This window comes from Lathyrus oleraceus, chromosome 4 (assembly GCF_024323335.1).
Source record: "Lathyrus oleraceus cultivar Zhongwan6 chromosome 4, CAAS_Psat_ZW6_1.0, whole genome shotgun sequence".
Classification (NCBI taxonomy): domain Eukaryota; kingdom Viridiplantae; phylum Streptophyta; class Magnoliopsida; order Fabales; family Fabaceae; genus Lathyrus; species Lathyrus oleraceus.
The window spans coordinates 207,482,916-207,497,060 of record NC_066582.1 but is presented as its reverse complement, the minus strand read 5'-3'; the positions used below and the strand labels follow the sequence as shown (position 1 = coordinate 207,497,060).

Sequence of the window (14,145 nt, the reverse complement as noted above, 5' to 3'; positions counted from 1 at the left end):
GGTACTCCACAAAGCATGCTGAGGGACATGAGTGACCTAGATGGAATTTGCCCATCCTGCATAACAGGATAAATGTCTATGGGCCCAATATTGAACTGGACAAGGATGACACGGTCTATGCCTTGTGTTCAATATAGACATAAGGGCAAAAGGGTAATTATACACATAATTATTATCACAGAAGGAATTGTCAGATCACTTGACATTTTCGTGTCTTGGGTAGCAGTGATGTGTTGCTAGATACCGCTCACTGTTTATTATGTTAAATGCGTGATTTAATATAATTGCCAACGTCACGAAAACCTACAGGGTCACACACAAAGGACGGATTGATGAGAGATAGAGTAACTAAGGAATACCGTAAGGTACGGTGCCCTTAAGTGAGTTATAGAGCATCGTAAGGTACGATGTACTTGAGTAGAATACGAAATATGGTAAGGTACCATGAGCTTAAGTGATTTTGGGCATATTATAAGATATGGGCCAAAATACACTTAAGTGGGCTTTTAGCTTGAAGCCCACACAAGTGGTTCTATAAATAGAACCCTTGTGCAGAAGCAAAAATTTGCGGTTGCATTCTTTTCGTTTTCTCTCTCTCTCTCTCTCTCTCTCTCTTACTCAAAGCCTTCATTCGTACCAGCTAGCACTGAGATTGAAGGAAACCGTTCGTGTGGACTGAGTAGAGACGTTGTCATCGTTCAACGTTCGTGATCGCTTCGTGGATTTGCATCAAAGGTTTTGATCGTCACAAGAGATCTGCACCAAAGGTTTCAACCGTCATAAGAGGTAAATATTCTATCACTGATCATGACCATTCGTAAGGATCTCTAAAGGAGAAATTTTAATTTCCGCTGCGCTTTGGGTCGCAATTCTCCTTCAGTGGTATCAGAGCCACTTACGAAACCATGAATCGGATAGGTGTTTAATTTCTGTATTAATATGATTAAAAGACAGAATGAATCAATTAATTAAACGGGCAATTAAATTTGGCATCATGAGTGTACGAGTTGGATGATTGATGTTGACTATGCTTCGGAATCCGACATTAGTATGGTGAAGCAGCGATACATCGATCGTCCATAGGTTACACAATTGAGACCGATCAACTTATATATGATATAAGTAATCCTAATGCAAAGTACGGTATATGTGATATACTGTTTCTGTTTCATTCACTCGAACACTAAATGATTGTTTTCCTTTGAGCGATCAATGGTCATTTGCTTCGGAATCCGACATTAGTATGGTGAAGCAATGACCTGTTGATCAATCATACTGAATCAACAATCGAGGTGTGTTTGACGGTATGAAATTGGCGCATTAGGGTTGGTGACGGCGCAAGGGTTGTGCCGTCAAAGAGTTGTGAATTTAGGGCTTTTGGAACACGTCAGTTGACTGTTTCAAAGTTTGTTATTTTGGCTGCGTGAAGCTCGTGTGACGAGCGTGTTGACTGTTTCAAAGTTTCTTACTTTGGCTGCGTGAAGCTCGTGTGACGAGCGTAACAGGCGTAACAAACTGGATGCGTGACGGTCGTAACACACCCATGACGGTCGTCACACTCACATTACCTGTGACGGTCGTCACACTCCTGTGACGGTCGTCACACTCCCAGAGTCAAAATTTTGGGGTTCCCGTTTTGTGACTACGCAAGGGTTGTGTTCATGCAAAACAATGTCCATGTCAAATGAATTGTTCATTAAAATTTTGGACAGGGGCGCTGCCCCTCCAACCCCGCAAGGGCGCTGCCCCTTGACCCCGTCCGCTAACTCTGCGTAGTGTGATCGGTCGCCGAAATTCAATTTAGTTTTAGTTAATTAAAGGAATTAAAATTAATAATAATAATGTGTTTGTTATTATTGCCTTGTTGTGATCAGTTATGGCCTTAGTCTTTCTTTATTTTATTTTGGGTTTTTTAAATACGACCTGCGTGTCGTGCCTCTCCTTTTGATCTCTTAATGTAACTTCTTTTCTCATCTCAAACCCTCGTATGTAAAACGAGTTTCTTCTGTAATGTAATGATATGAAGAAAGAGAAGAATTCAATATCAAAGGAGAATAATGATATGAAGAAAGAGAAGAATTCAAGATCAAAGGAGGACAACCTTGAAGATCTTGCTTGGAGAAGCTTAGAGAAGAACTCAATACTAAAGGAGGACAACCTTGAAGATCTTGCTTGGAGAAGCTTAGATCGTTATTAGGTTAGCTTAGGTTCTCTCATTGGCTTGGGAGAACAATTGCGCTAGGGGCCATAACTGTTTCATTGTGTATGTATGTTGATGCATGTGAATGTATGTTGATGCATGTGAGAGACGAGTTATATGATAAACAAGCCGGTGAGATCATAACAATTGCAATTCCCTCAAACTAAAATATTAAGTTTATGCTTTCCAAGTTTTAGCACTCATCAAGACTAGTATCGAATAATGTAGGTTTCGCCAAAGCGAGGTGCATGTTCTATATTGGTAAGGTGCGATGGGATAATTGTAATATCCAACTGCTAAAACAATGGGTCAAACTTAACTAAACAAATTATGAGAATATTATATATGTTTGCTTTCCAAGTTTTAGCACTCATCAAGACTAGTATCGAATAATGTAGGTTTCGCCAAAGCGAGGTGCATGTTCTATATTGGTAAGGTGCGATGGGATAATTGTAATATCCAACTGCTAAAACAATGGGTCAAACTTAATTATAATTTTCTTATATATGTTTTAGAAGCAAGAGTTGGGAATGATCCATATGATGGATTGGAATAAGGAGTTATTCACCCAACTGAAATTTTCGAGAGTTGTATGAGATACAACTGGAAGGAGTTCCTACCTAAATAACCTAGTTTTGTGTAATCCGCCTACGCGGACTTAGAACGAAGTGAAATATGGATCTCGACCCACTAGAAAATCTTCCAACGGGATTTTCCGAATCAAATGATGAGGGTCATTTGTTTTGAGTAAAATAATGGGAGCATATTTGATTAAAGGCCTAATTAAATATGTCAATGATACTTATATTTTCTTAATTCTTATGTAGATTACCATGACAACAAACACCTCTAACAACATCTTGCGATCAATCCTTGACAAGGAAAAATTGTCTGGGACAAATTTCCTGGATTGGCACCGAAACCTGAGGATTGTCCTCAAACATGATAAAAAGCTGTATGTCTTGGAGACTCCTGTTCCTGAAGAGGAACCTCCTAGTTCTGCACCTAAGGCAGAAAGAGATGCTTATAAGAAGCATGTCGATGATGCCAATGAAACTGCTTGTCTCATGCTAGCTACCATGAACTCAGAATTGCAAAAGCAACATGAGAACATGTCAGCGTTCGATATGATCGAACACCTGAAGTTGCTCTATCAAGAGCAAGCAAGGCATGAGAGGTTTGAAGTTTCAAAAGCCCTTTTTCAAAGCAAGTTAGCTGAGGGAGCCCCTGTAGGTCCCCATGTACTCAAGATGATTGGGTATGTGGAAAACCTTGAGAGATTGGGCTTTCCCCTCGAAAAGGAACTTGCGACTGATTTGATCTTGCAATCGTTGCCAGATAGTTTCAGTCAATTTGTCCTAAATTTCAATATGAATGATATGGACAAATCTCTTCCTGAACTGCTAGCCATGTTAAGAACTGCTGAGCAGAATCTGAAGTCAAAAGGGAAGTCCATTCTGATGATCGGAAATGGAAAGAGGCAGAACAAAAGGCCCACTAAGCAGAGTGATAAGGGGAAGGGCAAGGAAGTTGCAAATCCCAGACCCACTGCTGCTTTGAAGCCTAGTGGAGGCATAGCAAAAGAAGGCACCTGCTTCCATTGCGGTAAGACCGGACACTGGAAGAGAAACTGCCCAAAGTACCTGGAAGATAAGAAGAATGGAGTAGAGACTTCAACTTCAGGTATTTTTGTTATTAATTCATCTACTTATGCATCATGAGTATTAGATACTGGATGCGGTTCTCACACTTGTACAAATGTGCAGGGGCTAAAAAGAAGTAGAGATTTGGCAAAAGGTGAAGTTGACCTACGAGTTGGCAATGGAGCAAAGGTTGCTGCTTTAGCCGTAGGAACTTATGTATTAACTTTACCTAGTGGTTTAATAATTCAGTTAGAGAACTGCTATTATGTACCTGCAATTAGCAGGAATATTATTTCCATTTCTTGTTTGGACAAGTTTGGTTTTTCATTTATAATAAAGAACAATTGTTGCTCAATTTATTTGAATGATATATTCTATGCTACTGCATAAATGAGCAATGGACTATATGTCCTTGATCTCGAAATGCCTATATATAACATTAATACTAAAAGGATGAAACCTAATGAGTTAAATCCAACTTACCTTTGGCATTGTCGATTAGGCCACATAAATGAGAAACGCATTTCCAAACTCCATAAAGATGGACTCTTGGACTCTTTTGATTATGAATCATATGAGACATGCAGATCTTGTTTAATTGGAAAGATGACAAAATCTCCATTCACAGGAAAAGGTGAAAGAGCTAATGATCTTTTGGCCCTCATACATACTGATGTATGTGGACCACTGAACATACCAGCCAGAGGAGGTTTTCAGTACTTCATCACATTCACTGATGATTTCAGTAGATATGGTTATGTGTATTTAATGAAACACAAATCAGAGTCCTTTGAAAAGTTCAAGGAATTCAAGCATGAAGTACAAAACCAACTAGGTAAGAATATTAAAACTCTTCGATCAGATCGAGGTGGTGAGTATTTAAGCCTAGAGTTTGATGACCATCTGAAAGAGTGTGGGATCCTATCCCAACTTACTCCTCCTGGAACACCCCAATGGAATGGTGTATCTGAGAGAAGAAATCGAACCCTGTTAGACATGGTCCGATCCATGATGAGTCACGCAGATCTTCCAAACTCCTTTTGGGGACATGCACTATTGACAGCAGCTTACACACTTAACCGTGTTCCATCCAAGAAGGTTGATAAGACACCATATGAGATATGGAGTGGTAAGAAACCACATATGTCTTACATGAAGATTTGGGGTTGCGAGGTTTATGTGAAACGACAAATTTCAACTAAGCTTGAGCCCAAATCTGATAAATGCTTATTTGTGGGATATCCTAAAGAAACAAAGGGGTATTACTTCTACAATCCTTCTGAAGGCAAAGTATTTGTCGCTCGAACTGGAGTTTTCCTAGAAAAGGATTTTATTTCCAAAGGAACCAGTGGGAAGAAAGTAGAGCTTGAAGAAATTCAAGAATCACAAAGCATAGATACACCTATGGAGGAACTAGAGCAGGAAACACAAGAAGTTGTGGAAGAGCAACCTGCTCAAGTAGAACAAAACCAGCGTAGGTCAAGCAGGATACGTCAACTACCTGAGAGATATGGATATCTCATAACTGATCAAGGTGATGTATTACTCATGGATCAAGATGAGCCTGTGACCTACCAAGAGGCCATAACTGGTCCCGAGTCTGAGAAGTGGCTAGAAGCCATGAAATCTGAAATGGATTCCATGTACACAAACCAAGTTTGGACCTTGGTAGAGCCTCCTGTAGGAGTTAACCCTATAGGATGCAAGTGGGTCTTCAAAAAGAAGACTGACATGGATGGTAAGGTACATACCTATAAGGCAAGACTGGTTGCAAAAGGATACAAACAAATTCATGGGATTGACTATGATGAAACCTTTTCACCAGTTGCAATGCTTAAATGTTCTTTTTTAATGAAAGATTGTGTAGATCACGTTCTAAAGGCTAAACGTTGACTTGTCTACTCTCGGCGGAGGCTTAAGCACTAGTTTGTGGTGCGCATTAGAAAGGATTAAAAATGTTCATTTTGAAAAGAGTTTTGGTCACGCGGGGGTGACAAGTTGAATTGATATGTTTGATGTTTTGTTTGATTGGTTTCGATCACACGGGGGCGAGAAGTTAGGTTTAGTATGTTTAAGATATTTTTGAAGAACGACGAAAGATTGAGCAATATGGTGCACATCAATCGTTCAATTCCTTCGAGGAATAATAAGGCGAACACCTTCTACTCCCTTTTCGTTTAATTTATTATTGAAAGTTTGTTTGCGGAAATTGAATAGTGCACTGTAGTAAGGCGTACGCCTCCCATTTGCATATTCAAGGAATAATAAGGCGTGCGCCACTCATTCCTTTATCCAATGTTTATTTAGCATGCTTTAATCGGAAGTCGAAAGAAAATCGAGCAATATGGCGAGCGCCAATCGATCAATTATTCGAAAGATGGTGAGGCGAACGCCTCCCATCCTTTTATCAATCCGAAATTTATAAAAGATATGTTCTTAGATGTTGTGTTAATTTGATATAGGAAAATAATTTTGAATTTTGTACAATTGCGGTTTTAATTGGATGACGAGAATTCGATCAATATGGCGTACACCAATTATTCGAACAATCGAGAGATAGTGAGGCGAACGCCTCCCATCCTTTTATTATCCGAGGTTTAGAATTAAAAAGGTATAAAATTTGTATTAATTTGAGAGAAATGATTCGATTATTGTAGATGAAGCTTTAATCGGGTGACAAGAGTTCGAGTAATATGGCGTGCGCCAGTACTTGAGAAATAGTGAAGCGAACGCTTCCTATATCCTTTTCATCCCATGTTTACATTATAAGAGAATATTTTTAGAAGTTGTATTGCTTAGAAGAAAAAAGATTGGAATTTGCGTGGTTATGACTTAATCGGGTTTGAAATGAATTATTTGGCGTTGGACCAAGATTTCCGCTTATGTGCGAGATAGAATGGGTTTTTGGTTTAGAAATGATGCAAAATGATGATAGTGAAAGAAATTGATCAATATTTAATTACCAAAATTAATTGATTAAAATTCGATTAAATTGATTAACTAAATTAATTAAAATTGATTATCAGAATTATTTAATTAAATCAAATAATCATGTTAATTAAAATTAATTAATAGTAATTAACTAATTGGTCAAAAATTAATTGACTAGTTTATTATAGTTAAAGAGAAAGAATTAAGTGACAGTATCGCCTTGTTTAATTGAATCGGTTACAAAATATGCTCAAGAACCGGTTTGCACGAAATGACAACACAATTAATGTCATCCGTAAGATTACAACGCGGTGAAATATTCCATTGATTTATTGGGAATTTATCGGCATAACGACATAAGATTATCGAATCCGTGGAACGCAATGAATATGAATAAGCAATCCAATAGCAAAAAATCAATGTTCACAATGCATGGGAGAGATAACTAATAAAAACAAAAGTGTATAAAAAATGGACCTAATTTCTCAACACCCCAAATTCCAATAGTCAAAATAACACAAGTTCTCTCAATAGTAATAATACAAAAATCAAGTAACAATAAATAAAACATAACTGAAGACAGTAGAAGGCATGGAGGATGATGGCGAAAAAAACCATTTTTGACCTTGTCCAACTGGGACATTTAAAATCAACATTAAATAATAACGCGAATCATCCCAAACCAGATGACGCGTCTTCCTCCATGGATTTTCTGCAGGTTCTCCATAAGGTACAAACAAACAATTTTCTCACAATCAAAGCAAAACTCAACACAAAAACTTCATTTCCAATCATGTCTAGTATCAACTCTAAAACAAACATAAAGCTAACCTTATATGAAAACTTAAACATAATCAATCTTATGTATACAATCTAACAGAAAGAAGAGAAAAAGAAAGGTTAAAATCAACTATGAATAAAAACACCACCTCCACTTGGTCGATGGAAGACGGCGGTGAAGATGGTGGACGCCAATCCGACGGTGAAAAATGGATCGAGTTGTTGAGTTGATGAATGGAGAGATGTGAACGAAGTAGCGGCGAAGGAGATACTGGTTACCGAGCGGTGGTTGAGGTTATTTGTGGTTGATGACGATGGAAGATTGAAGAGAGTTGTGGTTGTCCTGCCTTAAAACTAATGCATTCAATTTCTCAGCTTCATCAATCTTCTTCTCTCTTACTTAAATAAATGAGTTACTCAGTGAAAGAAAACTTGGAATGATGAGATCCCCTGCGAATCCTCTTCTTCCGCTCCTAATGAACATACTCAAACCAAACGTTGATTCTTTTTCCTGCAAGAAAAAATGAACACAACAACAACAGACAAATTTTGCGGTATTAGGAATAATGGGTGGTTTACGGTGGTGAGTGTAGGACGGAGGTGGTATGGAATTCGCGGAGGGTTAGAGGGTTGTGTTGATTCCGACGGAAGGGTGTGGTTGCCGGCGAAGGGTTTCGTGAAGAAGAGAACTGATTGATGTTGACGGCGGTGTGGAAAATCGGAAAAAGGAAGAGATAAGGTTAAAGCGAGGTTTGTCGTTTTGGTTCGCGAGGGGTTTTGGAAGATGCTGAGTGGGTTTCTGCGGAGGCGGTGGTTTTTCGGAATAATGGGTGGTTTGCGGTCGTGAGTGTAGGATGATCGTGGTATGGAATTCGCGGAGGGTTAGAGGGTTGTGTTGATTCCGGCGGAAGGGTGTGGTTGCCGGCGAAGGGTTTCGTGAAGAAGAGAACCGATTGATGTTGACGACGGTGTGGAAAATCGGAAAAAGGAAGAGATAAGGTTAAAGCGAGGTTTGTCGTTTTGGTTCGCAAGGGGTTTTGGAAGATGCTGAGTGGGTTTCTGCGGCGGCGGTGGTTTTTCGGTGATGGAAACGGAGAGTAGAGGTTATGGTGGCCGGTCGGCGACGGTGCCGAAAGTGGGAGGTGATTGAGGGTGTTGAAGAGGAGCCGATGATGATGAAAATGGATTGTGGCTCGTGTGGGTCGGTGGTGCGCCCGTGAATGGAAGGGTGTTGCCGGAAGGGTGAGGAAGATGAAAGAGGAAACTGTTTCCAATTTTCTCTTTTGTTTTCTTTTCCGGTCGCAGAGATCAGAGAGAAGTGAGGGTTTTTTTTTCTTTTTATCTGCCTTTTCTTTTTCCTTTTCTTTTTTGTTAGAAGAGAGAGACGTGAGTGGATTGAGGAAAGGGGTAACCTCGTGTGATCTGATGGTCCCACCAAAGAAGAGGATAAGATTCTTTTCCAGCGAGAGAGAGAGTATTAGAGACTTTTTATTTTATTTATTTTTTTCATATTTTTTTATAATAGTATTAATGAAATCCTAATTTTTGATTGGATAAATGGAATAAGTGTGGATTGCTAAGGAGGACCATTAATAAATTTGAATCGACGATCTCGATTGGCTCAAAGAAACACAACTAATTTAAAAATGGCAAAGTTGCCCCTTCTAGATGATTTAATTGATTTAAATGGGGTTAAATCAATTAATTCAAATAAAATTCACTATTTTTTAAATAATCATGATAAAATTACAATAAGAACATAAAAAATTCTATTTATTTTTTCTGAATATTTTGGCAAAAGAATAAAAATAAAACGACTAAAAATGAATAAAAGTCGGGCGGAAATTTGCTAAAAAAATTAAATCGGATTCACTAAAATGACCAGCACAAAATATACTTATTGGAAAAATACAACGTTTCTTCAAATTCTAAAATAAATTTTCACCGGTTAAAGGACTCAAATAGATTAAAATGCAGCTGAAGAAGTCATTGAAAAATATAACGAGCACACCAGGCTGAACTACGCGAACCGTAGATTAATAATACTAGCGTCTACAAGTTTAATTTCAAAACTTTTTACCCGCTGATTTTGCACGTACTTGAGAAATGATTTAACCAATTTGTCTGTATTTTCAATAATTTTTTCCGACTGATATTTTAAGTATTATTCATGATGAAATGCATGTCATGCTGTACAACTAATGCAAATTAAAAAATGAAATGAAATTTATGAAAATATTAAAATGACTGGATAAAATTGGGGTATGACAGCTGCCCCTATTTAACTAACTTGAACTGGAAGGTGAGAATGACAACGGTCTTCATACATTCGTGGTGGAAGGCAATTAAATACGAAAAGACCCAAATTTTGTCCTTTGAAATGCATAAAGAAGATGTAACGAGTTCTAAAAGCACCAAGGCATTAGGAGTAGGACACTCTAATCTTGTAAGGGTCATTACTGATATAAGGACAATGGTAAGACTAAAACTGGCACCAAAAGGATGATAGTGGAGTCAATTGCCACCCCCAAAAGGATGATAGTAATTCACCACGATTTCCAGGATCATCATCACCAAAAGGATGATGGATAAACCGAGCTTCAAAGGTAGCCATCACCAAAAGGATGATGGTAAGATTAATAACAAAACTTGCTGTCACAAAAAGGATGAAAATTAGACACAACAAAATTCAAAGATTTCCATCACCAAAAGGATGATGTCCATCACTAAAAGGATGATGGTTGTCCTGATAAAGCTTTCCATTATCGAAAGGATAATAGCAAGACTACTACTAAAAGGATGATAGTTAATTCATCAACTTCAAAGATCACCGTCACCAAAAGGATGAAGGTAAGTTCAAACAACAAAACTTGTTGTCACCAAAAGGATGATAATAAGTCAATAACAACTTAGACGATCACCATCAACAAGAGGGTGAAGGTAAGATCAGAACAAAACTTGTTATCACCAAAAGGATGATAATAAGTCAATAACTTTAATGATCATCATCACCAAAAGGATGAGGGTAAGATCAAAAACGAAACTTGTTTGAACGTTGCCATCGACGGAGTTCTGTGTTAACTTCCCATGGGTTTCATTTGATGACATTGTAAACCACATTTGTTTGAGTCTCATGCTCGTATCATATCCTACCAATCCAAGAAGAGACCTAATAAAAGAAGACTCTTTTAAAGATAATCATTTTGACATAGTGATCATACATGTGATTTGTTTGACACATATAATTTGTTAATATGTGATAAAGAAATGGGAACTAAAACTTGTTATGATTCCAAAAATGAAGATGACAACAATATGAATGAGTTGGAAGCTGTGTGTCGATGTCATATTATCTATTATATTTTACCAGGATTTTATTAGTGGATACTCTACAACTTATTAAAGAGAAATTAATATTAACAAAAACAAAAACATAATTCCCATTAATCTAAAGTTGAATTTTTTAAACAAAAACAGTAAGTATTTTTTGAATTTAGTAAGGTTTACAATAAGCATGACTTGTTACATATACATAGAAGCAAACCATACTAGACATTATGCATTGGACCAGTCACCATTGCTACATTTTTCTCTTTAGTTTTTTTGGTGAAAAGCATCTCCATCTCCTCCAATGCCTTACCTTTAGTTTCAGGAAGATAAAAATAGAAAAATATCCAAGCTATTACAGATAGCCCAGCAAACATGAAAAAGCTTCCACCTATTGTGATTGCTTTATAAATAGAAATAAAAGTCATTGAAACAATAGCATTCATGCTCCTATTCACAGCAACTCCAATACTTGCTCCTTGTGCCCTCAACCTCAAAGGAAATATCTCTGAACTATAAACCCAAGTTACAGGTGCAAGTCCAACATTAAAGAAACCAACATAAACATATGTTGCCATAATACTAAGTGTCAAAGCCCATGAAGCCTTTTCATGGGCATGTTCCACCATAGTCAAGCTAAAACCCAATGTTGTAAGTCCAACAATCATTCCTGCAACACTTACCTGCAATAATCTTCTTCTACCAACTTTGTCAAGCAAAACCAAAGCAATTAATAGAAAAATAATCTTTGTTAATCCAACACCAATTGTTGCAAGCAAAAGCTTCTCTTTACTTGTAACACCAGCTTTTCTGAAAATTCTTGGACTATATAACATAACAGCTTCGATTCCTGTTGCATGTTCAAAAAAATGAATTCCAACTGCAGCAATTAATATCCAACGTACAGAAGGTGTTGGTCTTATAATCAACTCTTTCCAAACTCCTTCACCTTGTGATTTTTGAGGTAGAATCACAGTTTCATCAGTGCAATTCTCGTCTATACCAGCTGCAATTTTAATATCTTTGAAACGAAGTTCAGCTTCTTGTGTTGTATTTGAAACTCGTAATAGAACTTTTTTAGCTTTTCCTAATTGACCTTGCATAACCAACCACCTTGGAGACTCTGGCATTGATAAAATAACAAAAGCTACAAAAACTGAAGGAACAGCTGCAATACCAAGCATTAATCTCCAACCAAGTTTCAAACTCAAATATTTTCCCAACAAATAGTTTGATATATAACCTAAAAAAATTCCCAGAGCAATGCAAATTTCAGGTAAAGAGGTTAAAAAGCCTCTTGATGCTGCAGATGAAATTTCAGCTGAGTAAACAGGTGCTATCATGAGTGCAAAACCAACACCTAAACCACAGATACATCTTCCAACCATTAAAATTGCGTAGTTTGGACCATAACCCATTAGAACTGCACCAATGATGAAGAGTATAGAGGCTAAGAAGATTGTGTATCGACGACCAATATAATCAGAAGTTCTTCCAGCGGTTAAGGATCCTACTAATGCACATACGTTTAAGATTCCTGCTAGAATCTCTTGTTGTGTGTCACTGATTCCCAAGTCCTCTTTTATGAATATCATTGCTCCACTCATAACACCAGTATCTGAAATTAACCATGTGTATAAATTATTTAGATTTAACAGAACAACTATAATCTGATAAATTTTCTTATATTTATCAAATAATAAAAATAGTTAACTTCAAATATAAACCGTAAAATCTATATTGAAACCTTACATAAAATATATTGTAGAAAATATACTTAATAATCAAAATAAAACATATATAAGAAAATATATTTAATAGTCAAACATCTTATATATTATATATTAGAAAAGAGAAAAAAAGTATATTATATTTACGGTGTTTGACTATAAAATATATATTTTTTATATATTTTATTATATTTTATGTAAGGTATTTAACTATTAGGAATATTTTTTTTTATGTCAATCCACACCATCATATATTCATGTCATCCTGTAAATTAATTGTATGATATATTTGATTGATAAATTTTTGTTGGATAACAGTCAATACACACTACCTTTAATCTTCATTAAAAAATATACTTAATAATCAATATAAAACATATATCAGAAAATATACTTAATAGTCAAACACCTTACACAAATTAAATTAAATATAGTATTAGAGAATATATTTAATAGAAAATTAAAAAAGAGTCAAGGAGATTAAAAACAAATATCAATTCCAAATAGGATTTTGATATGAAAAACAACCTCTATTAGATTTTTTTGGAGGAATGCACAGAGGAAATGAAATAAAAAAATGAGAGAGATTAGAGAATGTGATAATATTACCATAACCAGAGACAATGGATACCATTGAAGCGACAATGGCACAAGCCAAAGCATATTTGTTCAATGATGTCTTTTGAGCTTCTTTGTCACCTTGATTTATTATCATGATGATGATATATTGTTAATGGATTTAATTTCTCTTCCACTCTAGATAAAAAATCCAAGCTACTCAACGTGATTTCTTCTATTTGTTTCTTTGTTCTAAAATGTGCATATATTTATATAGAGGTCGAATTGGGTATTTGTTATAAAATGTGCATATCTATAGAGGTGTAATTGGGTGTATATAACAAGCATATCTGAATCTTTATATTTATAGTAATAAAAATTAGTTTTTATGAAAGATATCATTCAAGATAACTCATATTAATATTAGGATACTAAAAGGATAAAGATTGACGACGAGCCACATACCTTTATTTGTTTGAAAATCTTATTAAATTAATTTAAATTATTATCATATTTAAAAGGATAATGTTCATTGTTTTGAGACAGTGATTAAGAATTTCAAATAAAGAAAATATATTATGTTCAATTTAATAAATATATATAATTTTTTTGAAAATAATTATTTATGTTTTCAATGCATTGAATATATATTTTAAAAAAATATATTTTTAATCTCTTATCCATTTTAATTTCTTAACAACTCGTTAGCATTTTTTATTTTTAAAAAAAATCATATCTTTTTCATACTCCTTTCATATTGTCTAGTTTATAATAAAAAAATATCAGAATTATATTATTATTAACTAGATCCCACGCTATAAACGAATTTATTTTATATATTTAACTAGTTAAATATATGTGTGTTCGCACAGATAAAATGCAACTGTATTGAATTCTACACATGTAAATATAAAAATTTATAAAAATACAAAAACTACTTATATATGAACTTGTTAGAAAATATTAATGAACAGTT

The 14,145-nt window shown here is 35.7% G+C and overlaps 1 protein-coding gene across 1 annotated transcript; it reads right to left on the bottom strand.

Annotated features, from left to right (window-relative positions):
- Positions 1-11,102: 11,102 nt before the first annotated feature.
- Positions 11,103-13,468, bottom strand: LOC127135350 (probable polyol transporter 6). Its single transcript, XM_051062085.1, has 2 exons — positions 13,221-13,468; positions 11,103-12,499 (listed from the first exon to the last, which is right to left on the bottom strand). The coding sequence occupies exons 1-2, from the start codon at positions 13,324-13,326 to the stop codon at positions 11,103-11,105; spliced, it is 1,503 nt and encodes a 500-aa protein (XP_050918042.1). The 5' UTR covers positions 13,327-13,468.
- Between the last annotated feature and the right edge of the window lie 677 nt (positions 13,469-14,145).

What these genes read in the sequence shown, in the direction of transcription:
- LOC127135350 (XM_051062085.1), bottom strand. Translation starts at nt 13,326, where the DNA reads ATGATAATAAATCAAGGTGACAAAGAAGCTCAAAAGACATCATTGAAC. An exon ending in ATCCATTGTCTCTGGTTATG is followed by an intron (nt 12,500 to 13,220) that starts GTAATATTATCA and finishes GGTTAATTTCAG; the next exon opens with ATACTGGTGTTATGAGTGGA.